The 19,460-nt window shown below is 39.1% G+C and overlaps 2 protein-coding genes across 4 annotated transcripts in view; both read right to left on the bottom strand.

Moving 5' to 3' along the window:
• Nucleotides 1-970: 970 nt before the first annotated feature.
• dkk1b (dickkopf WNT signaling pathway inhibitor 1b) lies at nt 971-4,083 on the bottom strand. The gene is made up of 4 exons (XM_026915648.3): nt 2,438-4,083; nt 2,165-2,306; nt 1,829-1,972; nt 971-1,732 (listed from the first exon to the last, which is right to left on the bottom strand). The coding sequence occupies exons 1-4, from the start codon at nt 2,609-2,611 to the stop codon at nt 1,482-1,484; spliced, it is 711 nt and encodes a 236-aa protein (XP_026771449.3). The 5' UTR covers nt 2,612-4,083; the 3' UTR covers nt 971-1,481.
• Nucleotides 4,084-7,680: 3,597 nt separating this feature from the next.
• prkg1b (protein kinase cGMP-dependent 1b) overlaps nt 7,681-19,460 on the bottom strand; it is a 155,894-nt gene continuing 144,114 nt past the window's right edge. For 2 of the 3 annotated variants that reach the window (XM_026915240.3, XM_026915239.3), the window contains exons 10-18: nt 14,077-14,173; nt 11,447-11,586; nt 11,199-11,288; nt 10,972-11,113; nt 10,693-10,856; nt 10,443-10,565; nt 9,472-9,534; nt 9,307-9,373; nt 7,681-9,192 (exon numbers count right to left, since the gene is read on the bottom strand). In XM_026915240.3, coding sequence (XP_026771041.2) covers nt 9,094-9,192; nt 9,307-9,373; nt 9,472-9,534; nt 10,443-10,565; nt 10,693-10,856; nt 10,972-11,113; nt 11,199-11,288; nt 11,447-11,586; nt 14,077-14,173 — 985 coding nt within the window. In that variant the 3' untranslated portion in view covers nt 7,681-9,093. Of the gene's footprint in view, nt 9,193-9,306; nt 9,374-9,471; nt 9,535-10,442; nt 10,566-10,692; nt 10,857-10,971; nt 11,114-11,198; nt 11,289-11,446; nt 11,658-14,076; nt 14,218-19,460 lie in introns of those variants that run through there. The other variant, XM_053238420.1, reaches the window with a different exon arrangement.

Genomic DNA, 19,460 nt, shown 5'->3' with positions numbered 1-19,460 from the left:
AAAGAATTAGCCACCTTACTTGTATGCTTAGTCGAGGGACTTTAGTGTCTGTTTGCGCAGTTGTTATGATTGGGATTCCATGAACAGATGTTTTTGGTCTCTGAGCTGTTGATGGTATTCACAAAAGATGAGGGACGGCCTCTCGAACAGCAGCCAAAGCACATGCACGGGACAATGTCAGTGTGTATATATCCTGTGCTTTGAAATGTCTACCCTACTGCTTTGTCTCCTTTGACAGATCCAAGTAAAGACTTCAAACCCTCAGTTTCCAGTTACTAAGGAGGAAATGCGAAAGGGACACTCGGTGCTCAAAGAGGACACGGTTCTAAAGGGACAGCATGTTATGAGCAGCGGGATTTTGTGCTTTTGTGATATCGCCGTACTTTCTTTGAATTATACCATTTACAAACATGCGTCTTTACACTTAGATCCCTCCCCTCCCACACACACACACACACACATTCAAGTACTATGCTTTATCAGATATGGTCTATTGCACATACCCATCATCTCTAGTGTTTATATTCTATGCCTGTTTTAACCTTTTATTCCGTGTTAAGTGATTTCAGCATCCTTAAACCTTTAAGGCTTAACAGCTCAGTGAGTACAGTTAATGTAAAGCAGACATATTGAAAGAGAGAGCACCAGAACAAGCACTGAGGTTTTTTTTTTTTGTATACTCACTGTCACAGCAAGCTGTTATCTTCCATATGCCCAATTCGCATTTTCATAATGCAGTGTGTTGAAAGCAACAGGAAATGTGACTGTGCAGCTTTCTATTGCCTATTAATCAATTAGCTTTAAGCCACGTGATTAAGTACATAAACATAAGTGTTTACCATCTCTTGCCAACCCTCTCCCCTCCCCTCCATCTTTTTCCATATTTATTACTATTAGGTATTCTCACAATGCTACCTTTAGTTTTAATATCAGTATGAATAAAAGAATGTAAGTGGTATTACTCTAAAAGTTTACCATTTATCTTTTTATTGGTAATTGTAAGAAATATTTGCATCTGAGCTATTACAGAAATAATCTACCAGATTGTCTTTGCATACTTAGACATGGTCTGAAACATAAATATCATTACACTCTTTATTTAGAATAAAAAATAGACATATATCAAACTCTGTATGATTGTGTAAATCTGTATATACAAAAGGGGGTGATGCATCCTCTGTGTGTTGACAAAAATCAGAGCTAAGTGCCAACTTCCTAATAGTATTTACAATACAGTAATGTACTGCAACCATCAAATGCCAAGTTCCATAGAGAAACATTTATATCTACTCTGCGATGTTGACACACACAACTGGAGATGGAAAGAAATAAGAACAATATATATACGTAGAAAAAAAAAAACAAAAAAAAACAGAGTATCTTATTCCATATCCATTTCCACTGGTGACGTTTTTCTATGTTCTTTCAGACTGGTCCTGCTTCCCAGAAACTTTCAGTAAATAATCCTCGAGTTGAGCATCTCAGTGTCTCTGGCATGTGTGGAGGCTTCGTGAGGCCTTGCTGTGATCTCCTTTCTGCATCCTGCAGCTCAGACCTTCCCCACAGTCACACCGCTGGAAGATCTCCAGAGCGTGAGTGCCTTTCCGCTTGTGCTTCGTGCACACCTGGCCTTCTTTCAGCACTGGCTTGCATATCTTGGACCAAAAGTGGCGGGCACAGCACAGACCCTCGGCGCAGTCTGAAGATCTCAGGCAGCTCTCTCCATCCAGACCTGAAGCAACACACACAAACACAAAGTCAGACTTCTTGCTACACTGGCGGAAAGGGTAGATTTTTCATTCCTTTGCTTGTAATAACGGGTTTTTACCTCTAAGGGTTTGAGGTGCGCCTTGAGTTACTACTTTGGATTGCTGGACCACTGAAGCGTTCTCCTCACGCAGAGCGCTGACGGGGACAAGCTCTTCTACTCCCGCTTGGAGAACGAGGTCCGGGTCGTTCGCTTGACACACTCCTGATGGGGAAAAAATGAAAACAGTGTTATATTAAGTTATTAAGGATATTATAGGATCATTAGAGTTGCTGATTTACTGATGATGCATAGGATACTAGACAAGATGACAAGATGAGATGAAACAAGTCACACTGTTGAGATTTTTTTTGTGTGTTCATACAGATGTTACATATATATATAAACTCATCTTACCATTGCTACAGTGGTTGCCTGGGCAGCACATGGCGTCCCGGATGCAGCGCTTTCGGCGTTTCTTGCACTGAAGGCACGCGCCGCGGGAGAGGAAGCAGAACTCCTCGCGACTGCACTCAGAGTCAGCCGTGCACACGAGCGGCTACATGAGGGGAAAAGTAAACAACACAAACATAAACATCAACATCAACATCACATACAAGCTAACTGTGCACACTGAGAATAACGAGTGTAAAACAAACTCCTGGAACTAGTCGTGATGCTGCAGCTTACCTGCGCTGTATCGATGGCTAAGTTCTGCTCCCCGCCCTCCACTGGCAGCACATCTGGGCTCGCGGTGGCCGCAGCTGGACCGAACTTGATGGCGTTGGAGTTGTGCAAAACAGCGCTCGCGGCTGCGCACGTGAGCAGAGTGATGCACAAGGCGGAAAACGCCACGAGCGCCATCAGAGCGGATATTCCTTCAATGCAACAGGCTACAGAAGTCCTCACTGGAGATCTCCGAGGGTTTCTCAGCTGCTATGTTCGTGCCGGTCTGCAGCTCGTGACGCTTCATTTATACCCCAGGCTCGATGTTTGCGTTCCCCGCCCCTCGCCGTAAGTCACAAAGGGAGGAGGAGGTGGTGGAGGAGCAGGAGGGGGGTGGAGGAGGTGGAGGGTGTGTGTGTGTGTGTGTGTGTGTGTTGGGGGGGGTGAACTTTCAAAAGCGCCGCTGCCGGTGTGTTTGGTGGGTTTGGTGTGTTTGGCAGGGCAGGGAGCGCATTGTGGTATTTAAGCCTCGCGCCGTGTTTGTGCACGAGCTCACATCAAACGCAGCGCGCGGCGCTCTGTTAGCCGAGCTGTTACTCCTGCTTTAACTGGAATGAACGCGATGTGTATTGGGGAGCACTCTAATCAGCCGGGATTACTGTGGAAGTTAGACGCATTTTGCGTCCCTTAATGTCTCAGAAGTACTGATAAATGAGAGAGACATTTCATCCACTGCCTGACCACACTGGATACAATGTCTCTGTCACTTAATAGTTTAAATAAATAGCCTACATCAGTGAATAAGGGCTCATACACACATGCATACATACATACACACATACATGCATGCATATATACATACATACACACCAACATTCATACATACGTGCATGCATACATACATACACACCTACATTCATACATACATGCATGCATACATACATACATAGATGCATGCATACATACATACACACATACATACATACAAACATACATGCATGCATATATACATACACACATGCATGCATACATACATACACACATACATGCACACATGCATACAAACATACATGCATGCATACACATCATGTATTTATTCTATGTATTTATGCTAATTGTGTATTTATGTACAGCAGCCCATCTGAAAATGCTGTACTGTGCATGAAATGTTATAAGACATTAAGACAGTAGCTTTCGGATTTTTTTCTCTGCTTCTCCTTTCCATTAGCCACATTGTAATGAAGGGACTTTGAAATGCATTCGATAAAACAAAAGTAAGCAAAGATCAAAGGCGGAATGCAAATGAGAAGGCGGGGAAAGTTTACCGAATTAATTATCATTCAGTCTGCGCTCGCGAGTAAACAGTGGCTGATTAACACTAAGGTAAGTAAGTGGTCCTGAGCCTTGTGAAGCTCAACTCTACAGACAAGAGGGCTGGCATTTATTTAAACTGTTTGTGTTATCTTAAAGGGAAGTGAGATGAAAAAAAAAAAATCACACGTTTAGGTATTGCAAAAAAATGACTTCTTAGCAATATAGTCAAATTTATCTAGTCTTTCCTACAACAAACCAGATATAGGATTACTAAAACTTAGATCTAGACATTTTTTACTGATTTCAAGCTTGAAATAGTCTATTGGCAGGTAAGTTTGCTAATTTTAGGCATTTATTTCTAGAAAGAAGCAAAATTATCTGAAAAAAGCTTGTAATGAGTAAAAAATGTCTAGAAATAGATTTAATAATAAATTTTTTTTTTTAAATTATTATAAAAAAACATATTTGGTTAATTGTAATCTTATAATAGGAAATACTAGATAAATTTGACTATATTCAATATATTTTCACTTAGGTTTTGCAGTGTAAAGCTAATTGCCAAGGTTTTGAAATTTCATAAGTGGATTTTTTTAAATAATTAAAAAAAAATTTCATAAATGTTCAACTATACTGTAGATCATTCATTTCTACAGGAGTGATGTACTGTATATATGTTATTTATATAATATATTATTTGATATGATTTAATGGAATAAGGCTTGCTTTATGATTGGATAGTGCACTAGTTACTAGGCACAACATACACTATATAGCTGAAAGTTTGTGCACACCTGGTCATCACAGCCATATGTGCTTGTTGACCATCCCATTCCAGATTTAGTCCATGTTTCCTGTTATGCTAACCTCCACTCTTCTGGGAAGGCTTTCCACAAGACTTTGGAGCATGGCTGTGGGGATTTGTGCTCATTCAGCCACAAGAGCGTTAGTGAGGTCAGGCACTGATGTTGGGTGAGGAGGTCTGGGGTGCAGTCGGTGTTCCAGTTCATCCCAAAGGTGTTCAGTGGGGTTGAGGTCAGGGATCTGTGCAGGACACTCGAGTCACTAGGGCACTGTCATGCTGAAATATGTTTAGACTCCTTAGTTCCAGTGAAGGGAAAAAAAATAAAATTGTGTGCTACCAAAGGTTACGAGTGTGATGGGCAGGTGTCCACAAACCTTTGTCCATATAGTGTATCATATGGCCACCATATTTTATAATTTATGTTCTTGTCATATTGATGCTACTACTGTCATATTTCCATTTGTTTATCTACCCTCTCACACATGCTGCTGTAACACTTGAATTTCCCCAGGACAAACTAATAGAAGTTTATCTTATCTTTATCTTATCTTATTCACCCCATTAATATTGGTGGCATAATAATCCTGTTTTTTCCCCTGGAAAGTCTCTGGATGAGACACTTCTTCATTAAGGATTTAACAGTGTCACAGTGTCTGTGTGATGAATACTATGGGATAACCTTCCACGTGAAGCTCTTTGATGTGGCCGACACCGAGGTCACTCATAACTGCCGACTGCAGGACAAACGCTCAATACACTTCATTAGACGTGAATTGGCAGCTTTTCGTCCTCATGCTGTTTGGGCTTTGTTTTAATTGGACAGCACAAAGCTTGGTGTAAAATGGAGGCTGTCGAAAGCACTCTTTGATGAACACACACATCAAACAAGCCCTGAGCGCTCAGTCTTAATCTGGCTTTATCTAAAACACCCTTATCACAGCAGGCCACTTTTAGTGGCTTTCTTTCTGTGCTCACAGTTATTGTTAATTGTATAACACCAAATTCTGACTTCAAATTCCCGGATGTAGCTCAGAGTAGTTTGTCTACATCTGTGAAGAAACATCACACGCACTGCCCACAATGTCTCTTTAGCATAAATGCTAACCGGTTCTCTTCACAAACTAAGAAAAAGTAGATAAAGTTTAAGTTTCATAGGTCATGGTTGAGCAGGCCTATAATGTTTAAACAGCAAGCATCTCCATTTTATATAGACTTACAGTAAATGAGAACTAATAAAAAAGGTTTACTGAATTACATATAGTTCTGTTGGTATGCCATGATGACAACTTTTTTCAGGAGAGTAGTTAATGCCTGCTTAAAGAAGTCCCTAGAAGTTGCCCAATTACACCACAGACTATTGATATTCATTGAGTCGTCGTGATCTTTTGCATATGAAACCATGTTACATAAATTAGGAACATATTCTGAAGACACTTAGAATAAAATAGAATTGAATTTTTTCAGAATAAAAAATTAATGATTATAACTTCCTATAGAAAGAAGTTTGAAAGAAGTTTGTGGTAATGGCACCACAAAATCTTTACATATTTACAAAATATTATGATTTCAATCAAGAACACGCAAAATGAAGCACTGGTAGTGAGTAGTTAGGGAATAGACACAAAGGAAACAGTTATGGATGGAATAACAGATGGAATAACTATGGATGGATGGACAATCGATAACATCTACTCAAAAAGTCACTAGATTTGCTGCTAGATTCTTTTTTTGAAATAAAGTCTTAAAATCTGCCAAAAAAACAATACAGCAGTACAGTCTCCAAGTTGGCAACATTGTGTGCATGGCTAAATGTGGCTGATTGAGCATATTTAGTTGGCTTCACCCAACAACACGGCATCACTGTGGTGAAATTACGAGGAGGATTCAGTCACTGGGGGAACACGCTACACATCCAAGCCGATGATTGGTCATTACAAACGCGGTGTGCTGAAGCCGATTCATTCTAAGACGGATAACTTTGACTAGCAGCAATGGTCTTCCTGTAGTCCTGGAAATTGTCATGAAATGTTAATATAGCCACCTGCAGCACTATAGCGCTCAAGTGCAATGAGCAATCACAGAGAGAATATGAGCTTGTAAGTTCGCAAAGGTGCTTTTGTCTTTGTGTAACCCTCTCAGATGTTGTCCTTTACACTATGGTAAGCAGCGCTGGATCAAACTAGGTCAAACTAGACCTGTGTGACTCTTTAATTGGTGTTTGAACTCTTCAGGAAGGCGGATGGAGGATCTAACCACCGTTCTCATGCTGTTCAGAACCACATGCTACTGTCAGAAAAAGCACGTCAAAATATTTGGTACACTAATATGCGTTTTTGGATGCGGCCCTTCTTCTTCTCTGTCTTCTGTGTTAGTTCTGTTTTCTGGAACTCAGTCTTGATGCATATGTACTCAGTCTGAGCAGGGAGGGTGAAACCTTCTCTCTGATGAAGCTCCAGGACCAGTATCTTTGCTGACATGAAGGCACGCTGCTGATGGAGATTCTCCATGTTTGGAGTGCTGTGCAGATTGGCTCTCTCGCTGCTCTAATGGGCCCCAGAAGTTCTGCTTAGTATAAACTGACTGGCACACCACAGTTTGAACACTGAAATAACTCAAGTATTTAATGCACCAAATGTAGAATAGGTTTTTGTTAAAAGAAGAAAAGAACAAAATACTGGGATTTACACAGAACTGGAATATAACGAATTTATCTAACTCATTTATTTATTAAATCATAAACCTGGCTTGTTTTAAACCTCCAGAAATGGTACTGGTTCTTTTAGATTATTTCTATAATATCTTTAAAATATATGACTGACACTTCAAGCAATAAATTAGGGGTCAATGATGTCATCTGCACCACCAGTAATTATATCTTTTGATGTCTATGAGACAGTGCCTTTTGGGGAACGGACGTTTTTCAAGTTTATCTGTGTCGGCGAGGACAGGGAAGATAACTGTTTACAAATCATTATCACCAACTGATATGAGTTAGTCCTTCCTCAGGGTTAAGCCAAAGCTCAGTGTTCCCTGTGAGGTCTTTATGAGTTTATAACCAAGTGGAAATGGTTGAAGACATGATCATGGAGGAGCAGTACAGTGCTGACGGACAGAACAGCAGTAAACTTGGCATTAAGACTACAAGGTCCAATTATGTTTGATGTTTTTTATTGTAAGAAAAAGGCATACAAATCGCTGAACCTTAAAAAAAGCCACAAACAAGTAAGGATTACATATCTGAGGTGTTCACCTAGTCATGCAGCATCAGTACCAACGTAGGGTCTATATTGAATGCCATTGAATTAAGGCACTTCCAATAATGCCAGAAAAAAACGCTAAGCACAAACTGTCCATCATGAAGTTTTGGACACGAGGTGCACAAAAGAGATCAACAAATTCTACAAAGTACCATACAGATAAAACATATTCCAAACAAATTAAATAACAGAGCCAGTTTTACTCTGGCAATATTTTTTTTTCTTCTACAAGTATCACAAAATATCAGCACTGAATATGTACATAAATATTTACCTCTGGTCCTACAATAAATAAAAATCCTTAATTTGTTTTCCAGCACAGTAGTTTGTGTTCAAGCTATTGTCAGCCTTCAGGCAGTCATCTAGCCATCAATGATTGGATGATTGTGGTTTTGTAGTAGGCATGGCCAGCAATAATGACAGAGCGGCTCATATAGCAGCATGTACATGATAATTGTTTGCCGATTGTTGCCCTTTCTCTTCATGCACGCATCGCATCAGGTGGCTCGTGTTTGTCACAGACTGCCCTCTGGTGGTGTAAACCTGTAGACACTGACCCTTGCCTAAGACACATTCAGTATAAGAAAATGAGTGGATGGATGGGGTTTTTGCATTGTTTTTTTTAAAGAATAGAGATGTCAGCTTTTAAGCAAAATAGGCTAACTGTTATGAATATTCATCCGAATATAGGCATGGAGGAAAAGCATTAAAGTGGAAGGGCATTTCATCATATTAAAGAAATTTGCCCTTGCAAAATTTATCATGTATGTCTTATAATGTACTATATAATGACATATAGAGTGTGAGACTTTCCAAATATATAATAACCATATATATACACAATCATGATATACTACTAGATTGGTTAAGAAACTAAAGTTCAGAGAAGCCAGTGAGCATGGAAGTTTAACAGCATGACCACAGGTAGAAAATTCAGCACTGTCCAATCTTGTCATTACGTGTAACTCATGCTCTGTCCAATCAGTAAAAGGCAAATAGAACAGAAGAGTAAGGGTCTATGAATGGATAGAAACAGCATGAGGAGTAATGTGATGTGATAAAGCTATCAGAGAGTGTCTTTAATACTCAGCAAGCAGAACAATGGGCTTGGATGTTTATGGATCTGGGGCATCCCAATGCTGCTGCATTGGAGGGCGACAGCATTGGGGAAGGCATCATGGTGACCCAGAGCTGGACTCTTCTTCTTCTTCTTTTTTTTTTTTTTTAAGTTTGCCTCCTTGAGCAGCAGTCACTCAACACAACCATGTCCTGAAGGTCCTGACTGACATTCAGACAGGCCAATCGGATCAGAAATCCGTGTCCCAGCCTGAGTTGTCGTCGGGTGGTGGGTCCTCGTTGTCCTCGGGGAAACTGTCAAAGTTACTGGTGTCGGTGGGTGATGACACCTGAGTGAGAAAAGCACAACTCTAATAAGAATTTTGAAGTAAATTATAAACAAAGTATAATTGTGTGTTGCACCCATCCATCCATCATTAGGAGAAACTACACAGGAAACTTACTTCAGGGATAATAGGAGGGGTGAGAGTCCCTTTGCGCAACCCTTCCCAGTTAAAGCCTTCAAACCATCTGTGGTTAGGAGATAAGAGATCAAGGATAATATGAGACTTAAGTCTAACTTGAAGTCTATCATTAGTCTACACCATACCATTTTACATGCTACTTACTTGTGCTTTTGGATATCCTTCACCCCATTTTTCAAGTTCCCTAGTCTCTCAGATGGATTGTCCCTGTATAAAACATGAAATAAATTGAAAATGAAATAAAATGGTTTATTTGATAAGATCATAAAACCCAGTGTTAACTAGGGGTTGCATGACTACTCATTTTCATAAGGACATCACTACAAATGACATTTCCAGCTTCAGTGCTTTTCAGCCTACAGCAATAATGAAGAAAAGTAAATAAAACAGTGTAATAAATGTGAAAAATAATACATTTGGGTATCATGATAAACTATTTGAAGACGTACACATGATTAAAACGCAGTCGTGTGGACGAGCTGCTGGCTCAGCTGAAATCATTTATTCTGAAACTGATGGATGGAGAACATGATGTCTACAGCAGCATCTGTGAGGTTTTTCTTTCATCCTCAGTAACATCTGAAAATGAGTCTGGATCGGCCTCTTTCAGCTGGCAGGCAACACTGATTTGATTGGATTGGGACTGGATAGTGATGTGCAACCCGTGGCTCCAAAATCACACACTCTTTCACACAGTGCTAGTCATAATGAAATTCACTGTGCCACAGTGCAGAGATTATATTTAAATTTTATTTAGCCTTAAAAGACAACAAAAATAACAGCGGGAGAAATTCCTTCAGGAGCGAGAGGGAGTGAGATTAAAAAATCTCGCAGAGACGTCTCCACTTCATGCAAAGTGATATCAAAATATTAGAAGTGCAGTATTGTGCAGCTGAGTGTAATCTAGTCTGAAATCTTTTCAGACTAACAAAATACATTTAGCTTGCTTTCTTTACAGTGTGCCTGCATCTCCTTATAGTTTTTCCACCACCCCGACTAGTTGACGTCCCCACAGCGATGACTAATGAATGTATTAGTTAACTAGTCAACTAGTCTATGCAACCCCTACTCTTAACACAGCACATAGACAGCGCAAGACTTTAATAAAAGCATACCTGCATAGCTTCTTTATTAGATTGCCAGCATTTTTGGTGATCTTCTTTGGAAATTCAATCATATCAATACCTCTTAAGATTATATTGTATGTCTTCATTGGATCTGGCCCTGAGAATGGTGGGCTGCAAAATAGCATGACAAAGTTTTATACTTCAAAACCTTTTTTTGATCTAATGAAAATCTCCTTTTCTACATTTTTCTTTTTAAATTTCTCTTTAAAGACTTTATAAACAGTCAATTTTTTTTCACCTGCCAGTCAGGAGTTCATACATAAGGATACCAAGTGACCAGTAATCTGCTGAGATGTCGTGGCCTTTGTTGAGAATAATTTCTGGGGCTACATATTCCGGTGTTCCACAGAAAGTCCATGTCTTCTTCCCAAATCCAATCTTTTTGGCAAAGCCAAAGTCCACCTGCAATGAAACCAAATTAACTGATCAGCCTCCTTCTTCATCATTCACATGCATTCAGATTGTTCATTGTTATATTTAGTGTAAGATGATAAAGGTGTCAGAGATGGCAGCTCACCAGCTTGGCGTAGCCTCTGTGATCTAGGATGAGGTTTTCTGGCTTGAGATCTCGGTAAATTATCCCTTTGGAATGCAAATAAGCGAAGGCTTCCACTACACAGGCTGTGTAAAAGCGTGTTGTGGAGTCTTCAAAAGATCCTCTGTAGGGGATAAATTAGGTGAAAATGTCAGAATATGGCTATTTGGAGTAATACATGTGTTGTAGTTATGCAGTCAGCCGGTTACCTATCTCTAAGAATGGTCCATAGTTCTCCTCCCAAACAGGCTTCCATCAGCATATACAGATATTTGCTGTCTTTAAATGTCCTGTATAATCTGAATTGGAAAAAAGGTATAAGGAATTAAATGAGAATAATTAGCAGTAGCAGTTCATGATCTTGCTAGCATTTTGTCGTAATGTTCTAGCTCTAATGTAAAGAATCTGAATGGCGTAAGAAATAAGGGTTTGCTTGAAACTGAGGATTGTCCAGTACCTCACTATAAAGTCTGAGTGGGCTTCCTGCATGATGTGTTTCTCGGAGCGGATGTGTTCCTGTTGCCGTGTGTCCACAATGTGGCGCTTTTTCAGAATCTTCATGGCAAACGTTTTGGTCTCCTCACTTTTGAGCTGTACCTGTATGGAAAATCAATGAGAGCCCCCGGGACAGGTGCATGAGCTGTTGTTGAAAGTCATCAATAGGCTATCTGATGGATTAAAAGTTTTAAAAAAAAATTAAAATAAATAAATTAGTTAAAACTAATTAAAGTGATAGAAATTTCCCAACAGCCAGTAAGAATGTTGTAAAATTACATTTAAATTATTCTTCTATTCATAATTTAATAGCTATTTTGTTTTTTTCAATCTCTTCTATTTCCTATTTCACCATTTGCACCATCTATATATCATTTAGTTTGGCAAGTAAAAAAAAATCTACTAAATTATCTGCTACCTCATTGGTTAATTATTGTACAGAACAAAATGCTGGACTGCGTAGCACTGAAAAAAGGCAGCTAGATGTTATTGAGATTATTACAATCTTGATGCATTTTCTATAAGAAGTAAGTGGTAGCCATATTGGATATGCAGATTGCCATAGAGCATGTATTGTATCTGACTTCACTTCATGATATCTTTAAATGATGTTGACTTTGACATATGCAGCATGGGGTAATACAGAAGTCATTAAATTTCATGCTCATCAGCAGCAGCTTGCTGGGCAAAATGAAATGGTCGACAGTAACATGACTTTCACCAACTCAATTTAGGATGTCATGTTTCATCTGGACTGAGGACTGTACATATAGCAGTCTCATGTGGAGCTCTTTTTTTTTTTTTTTTTTTTTTTGCATTTGCACCCAGTGTGGCTACTACTTCCTTGTACTAATCATAGTTTTCGAAAGCTGAATATAGATAGAGTGCACAGATTTTTCACATAGCGTATCGTTCACGTCAGTGGTCATTTGATCACACAACTCGCACACAAGATATACGTCTGGCAAAGGCCACTTGTTTTTACCGTAGAGCTATGGGGCCTAAAATAGGTCTGGTACATGGGGATTCCTCTTTAGGCCAGACTACTGGGCTTTTCCTTTTCCTTACGACACCGCAAAAGGAATCTGCTGGTCTGCATTGCGACATGCTCCCTGTCTCGCTCAACCCCAACCTCTCTTCATGTGTTACTACATGCATATATAAGAGGACTTTTTAAAAATTGGTTCTACACATGTTGTTGCCTTTCAGCTTTTCATATAAATATTAATTAAGTTTGATGTTTCATAAATTTTGGTCAACTCCAGAACTGCTTATATTATGAAAATGAGCAAAAAATAGAGCAACAAGTGAGTTCAAATATCTCTGTATAGTTTTAACACTTTAACTGTTTTAAAAAATTAAAATCAGTGCAGACTGTATGGCAGGGCACTGGCTTTGAAAATTTTGGCACCCTCACAATTAATAGCTGATGAAGTCTCTTTGATGAAGTCTCCCCTGAAGAGAAACAGCACAGAGCAGCATCCAATAATGTCTAATGTTTATCTGAAACCACTCTTTCATTTAGAACATTTAATGCTCCTACATTTTTAAATGTTTCCACATGGTTACTACCATCTGCAGTTCAGACAGCAGGTTTTAAGTTTCAAATCTGGAGACTGAAATAGTCATTGATTTTGCGTCACACAACTATTTCTGTGTTGCTTTGCATGTATGTTTGGGGTTTTCATCAAGATCTATCTACAGCCAAGTCTTAACCTTGGCAACCACATTTGAATTAAATAATCCTGGTACATAGTGAAAATTACAATGCCATAAATTTCATAAGAGTCCCTGGACTTTTAGCTGTAAAACAGCTCCAAAGCATCAGCAGGTATCAGATGCTTTTTTATAACCAGTACCTGATTGCCTGTGGTTTCCCCATGGTGATAGATGATTTTAGGGATTTTACACGTTTGTAACATCACACTTATAACCCAGTATAACAGGAAGTGGTCAAAGGCAACAATTTAAAAATTATTATAAATTTATAATTTACATAAATTAATAGAATTTCTTCAAGGATTACATTTTGTTTGCAAGCACTATTCCAACTATTCTGACAAACAAAATACCATTATTACTATTATGTCATAAGTTCTTATAAAAGTGAATTATGTAACAGAAAAGGGAAATAATTTCTCCCATTGTTCAAGCAGAACATTTTTTATGTTTATTTTATACAAGAATCGTTGCTCATTTTCATAAAGAGTTTTATTTAAAACAAAACAAAACAGTGAGAGTCCTTGAGTCACATGTGTGGCCTATTAACACTGGTCTATACTAGTACTGGAAAGTTACCCTGAATAGAACTGAAATATTCCTAGACGTGACCTGTGCAGCATGCACAAGACCTGCATATCCCTGCTGCAATACATCATAAAATAACACAGCCTCATATATTTATCTGTAGTAAAGTATATAGGAGTTGTAGCAAAACACTGTAAGTTGATTGTTTCTAGAGCATTTAGTTACAATGGCTAATGATAAATAAGTGGTGTTAAATATTACAGTAAATATGGCACACATCACGACAGAAGGCAAATTTATAAATAAGAAGAACAAAATGGTGGCCCAGTTTTCTGGCCATCCTACCAGCTCGACTCGTCCGAATCCTCCCACCCCTAAGGTATCGATGATGTTGAAGTCCACCAGCTTCAGGTTGGAGAAGAAGGCGTTTTCTGCCTCGTATCTGCATTTTTTAAAGTGAAAAAAGGGGAACTTCTTAGAGGTTTGAATAGAGTATGTTATAGGGAATGTGAGTGGAGCAGGAATGGAGGCAGGCAAACTGCTGATTCGCCCTCTTGCCCTCCGTTCCCGCACTGGAACAGGAAGAAGGTCACGCATTCTGCCTTCCTCTTGGTCCAACCAAAAGACGTAATAATACAGAACGGTCAAATGGATCCCTCTCAGAAGGCAAAGTAATACTGCAACTGCGATCTTACAGAGCTTGCTTGTCGAAACCTCCTGATTCTTCAGTTTATGAGAATGTTCGGCAGAGTGTTAGCGATAGTCCGAGCTCAAACGTTGAGTTGAGGCGCCATTTGCAGTTTACATTTTGAGTGTTACAGAGCAATGTTGCCTGTGTATGGAGAACGAAAGACTTGTCCAGATCCCTGAAGTCTCCCTGCATGAAGCTCAGCCACTGATCACTGAAGTCTCTCCAAATCAGCAAGCACCAGTTATCAAAGTGATTCAAAAGCCAGTTAAATGGTCATGCACCTAGTTCAGAGAACTAGTGAGTAACAGAAGTCAAATCTAAAGCAGTGACAGAAATTTCCTCCGTCAAGTCTCTATCACTTAATGGGACAGTAAGAACCCTCTCACTGATACAGCAAGTGAGTAGTGAGACCAAAGCAGTTCTTATGCTTAAAGGTCATTCAGCATGCCAAAACACTGTCCAAGTGTGTCCCTCTACGAGCAGCAGCCTCCACTGGTACAGTCTGTCTGACGATCCCTCGAGTATTTTTAGCCTGTGAACATGGGTCAAGGTTATCCCTGTTAGCACGCCTTCTATACCTCTGCCCTTTTGCAAACAACTACTGTCAGTCATCACTTAATGTTCATTTTCCACTTGAGTGGCAACATGGGACTCATGCCTTTGTCTACACTGGTCTCTTTAATACACATGTGCTTTGAGTATTCCAAACAACTCTTTCTGGGTATAAAAGCTATACTATGGTGCTGTATGTAAACAGTATGTAAATGTGTATGAATATATTACTCATATTGGACAGATAATGTGTTCTAAATGAATACAAAGACAGAAACGAATAAGAGGGGCACTATTTTTTAAATTTTATTTCAGAAAGCTTGCCAAACAGGGCATCTATTTCAGACTGGATGCCACCAGGACAGGGATCCTGTGGGCCGCAGCAAAAATGTTGTGCACTTTCATGCAAGGCAGGCACGAACATGAAGGGTACAAGCATGAAACTCACAAGACGAACACACACTACCTTCATTAACATGACTGTGCAGTGGTCTTACTAACTGCCTGGTCAGATTTGTAGTGGGTTACATTATGTGACTAGTTTTTGTTTTTTTTTTCTGAGAAATTTGTTACTATCATATATCACAGACACACACACCTGCAATTGAGACAATTAGAGCCAGAATTCAGAGACAGATCTGAATTAAATTTGGATTTAAACTGAATACAGATACAGATATGAATATTTGGGGCACTAAACACATACAGATAAGGCCAGTGACAGTGAGGTACACCACTACTACTACTACTACTGTGATCCTGGCTGACTTCTGTTGCAGTAATCTGTATCAAATGATATGTTAATCAAATAATGTTCTCATGGATTCTCCTAAATATCAATTCCCTATGTTCTTTTGGGAGGCAGTTGCCTACATAGACAGCATTTTAGGCAGCATGTGGAAGGCATTTGGAAGGCGGCTTGGGGACAGATTTTATGACAGTAATTTGGGTTGGCCAAATTTGAATTCAGCACTTCATGCATCCTTTTCAGTGAAGGCAGAATTATGAGCAGGCAGAACATACTCACATAATTACACTGACCGAACGAAAGCTTTGCCACTGATTAGGAATGTGTTTACAAATGCAGGTTAACCACCAAGTTTAAACCAATGAGCTATCTTTAGGATACATCATCACTCAGTAACATTATTTCTTTTATGCAATCTTTTAAGTGGTATCAAATGCATGACTGTTTTCAAGAAGACAGGTGTGCCCTGCTTCACAACTTTAAGATGAATGAATTTTCAGGCTTAATCTTTATCAAAAAATGCCACTTGCTCATTGTTTGAGATTTGTTCAATACCTTTCCTTATTTAAAAACTGTATTTTGTTTATCTAAGGTTAGACACTAGAAAGAGATTACGAGTAAATAAAATTTACACACTAAATTGGACACATCAGTATCCAAGTATCAGAACCAAGATGTAAGAAAAGACTTAAATGATATTCAACAATTGCATGGAGTTTGAGTAAAACAGAAGTGTATCTTAGTGACATGTGACTGTGGCTTTGGACTTAAATACCTTTTGCTTGCTTGTTATCGGCTCATGTGAGGAGCACTAGTAAGTCCAGATAGCTTGATGTAACCACAGTATGACACACTGAAATGCATGTTTTGAGCTATAAATGCACTCAAAAAACTGTGGAATGCCATTCAAGACTGATATTAAATTATAAATATGACTATTAATCAATATTATTAATATAAATATATAGGATCATCCATTTGTAATCCATAAAAAAGTTTTGTTTTTTTTTAAACACAGAGGAAATCAGAAAAGCATCTTAATCTGAGACATTTATTATCCCATGGGCTAATTTTTTAATGGATAAGGTTATGAATGAAATTAAAGTGAGCTTTAAGCATAGCAGATGAATGCTTGGTCAGCTTAACCTTCAAACCATGGCCATGTTCTCTCCAAAGACGAACAAATAGAATTAAACAAAAACATTGGCATTGGCATGTGCTTAGCACATCTCGGAAAAAAGCTATGTAAATACTGGAGTAATACTGGAGTCGCAAATGTGACGTCTGCTGAGTGTAAAGGAAATCACAGGTTTATATTCATTTATTCATTAATTTAAGGTCTGTACTGTTTATTTAGTCAAATGCAGTATATTTATATGCAGTGATATGCTTAACTGTGATAAAAGTTTAGGCACTTATGCCTAGTAAACATTCTGTCAACTAATTAGAAGTTCGTAATTAGGCTTGCCTTTGAATAAAATGCTCAAAGTGCTAATAAAGAATGAAAGCTAAATGGAGACTGATAGTAATTGTTTTTAATTTGGTAAAAAGTGTTCCCTTAGGTCTGGACTGGACGACATATGATGTTCAGAGTGGCGGGAAGGAGTGTGGTAAAGGATCTCCGGTGTTCTTTTAGAGGAGTGAAAACACTTCAGGGAACCCCAGTGTTATCTGATCTGAAGAACACAGCATCGGCAAAATGCTTCTGGCTTGGGACAAGTAGTAATATTTCAGCAGAGTTACAATGTGTTATTCCAGACAGGATGACACAGGCAAATCCTCTCCACACTACATGATGTGTGTACTGTACTGTGGAAGCATTTCATTTATTTCTACAGTTTTACTTAGGTGACACAGGTAATTCCTTATGCATATCATCATTCGTGGTGTGCCTCTTTACTGGTTTGTTTCCTGTCACCATAGCTACAGCCGTGCCCCGCTGAAAGTGTCAGCTTTCAAGGGGAATCTCTGAAGTCCATAAGAGGGAAGGGGAGCCACCGACATATGTTCCAGTTTGTAAATGGATGACAGCTGATATGTAAGACGAGGGCTGTGAGCAGAGCGCTGATTTTCCACTGAGCTGGCAGACTGTATGTGTAGCAGCTTGGAGTAAACAAGTACAAGTACATCACACTGAGAGAAAGTGAAAGGTGTATCAGTTTATTAATTGGGACATTTGGAGGAGCTTTACATTACTCACACCACCCAATAGCTGTGCACTTTTCATACCAGCATTCAGTGTGTTTTAATACATTTATTAATATGAAATGCATTATATTTATGAAGATGTTGATGAGGATGATGTAATACTCATTTCAGATTGCATATAGGTCACACACCACACTACCTCTGCTTGCTGGTTACAGCAGAGCTGCCAGGTTTTTTTCAGAGGATTGCTTGAATCCTTGCATAACCTCTAGCCTTTCAGAGATTGAGAACTGAGAGCCAACGCACATTCTGTCGTACCAACATGGACACTTCTCAGTATTTCCACCTCTGCTGTAAAAATAAGTCCTAAGTCCAAAATCCAGCATGGCCAAGGCCAGCTTCATCAGGGGTCAGTGATTAGCTAAAGCTTGTCCAGGTGCTTGTCCAGGTGCAGGGCTTGACCTCATGCTCGAAAATGATCAGATGCAAGGAAAGCCCCTTTGACCCGAGAAGAATGGCCTAATCCTCAAGCAGGACATGCTGTTTTTTTTTTTTAATGAATAAAGTTATGAATTAAATTAAACTGATCTGAAAGTGTAGTAGATGAATTCTTGGTCAGCTTATCCTTCATGGGGATGGGGATGTTCTCTTTATAGAAGAACACAATTAATTGATGAAGTCTCTCTTAGTTTCATTATAAGGTGATTTGTATATTATGATGTTTGACTGAATTGCACTATATGGCCAACTATGACTACACTATGTGGACACCTGACCATCACAGCCATATGTGCTTGTTGAACATCTCATTCCAGATTTAGTTCTCTCATTGCTGTTATAATAACCTCCACTCTTCTGGGAAGGCTTTCCACTAGATTTTGGAGAGTGGCTGTGGCTCAGGCACTGATTTTGGGTGAGGAGGCCTGGGGTGCAGTTGGCATTCCAGTTCATCCCAAAGGCATTTAACGGGGTTGATGTCACTTCAGTTTTTTGAGCACTCTGTCCAAAGGATGATTGTCATGCTGGAACAGGTTTGGGTCCCTTAGTTCCAGTGAAGGAAAAGTGTAAAATCATAGCATACAAAAACATCCTATAGAAGTGTGTGCCTCAACTGTGTGGTAACAGTTTGGGAAAGAAACACATCACAAGGATGTGATGGTCAGGTGTCCACAAACTTTTGTCCATATAAATTGATAATCATCTACTGTATATAATGGAGACTAGAACAATTTAGACTGAGGTCACCAGAATAAATGTTTTGATTTTAGAGTGCACAGACTTTATTATGTAACATGTATAATTGTATCAATTTTTTTTTGCCCATAAATGGGAATTGTATTTGGTCTGTTTTTAGATATGGGCACTAGGTCTGCTCAACAATGAATGCTGTAAATTAACTGACCTCCCACCAATCTCATGTTTGTCTCATTCTGTGGAGAACTTTGGCTTTGATCTGTGGGTGGCCTTTGTTTAAACTGGAGTAGGTACGAATGGGAATAACAATACCGGGAGGTGCTAATGTCATATGAGATTTAAAGCCCTAATTAAATAAGCCAATCCAATGTCACCTGTAGCTTATTTGATAAATAA

This window comes from Pangasianodon hypophthalmus, chromosome 12, assembly GCF_027358585.1.
Source record: "Pangasianodon hypophthalmus isolate fPanHyp1 chromosome 12, fPanHyp1.pri, whole genome shotgun sequence".
NCBI classification, from domain to species: domain Eukaryota; kingdom Metazoa; phylum Chordata; class Actinopteri; order Siluriformes; family Pangasiidae; genus Pangasianodon; species Pangasianodon hypophthalmus.
Note: the sequence above shows the minus strand (reverse complement) of the source record. Positions and strands in the feature narration are given on the sequence as shown.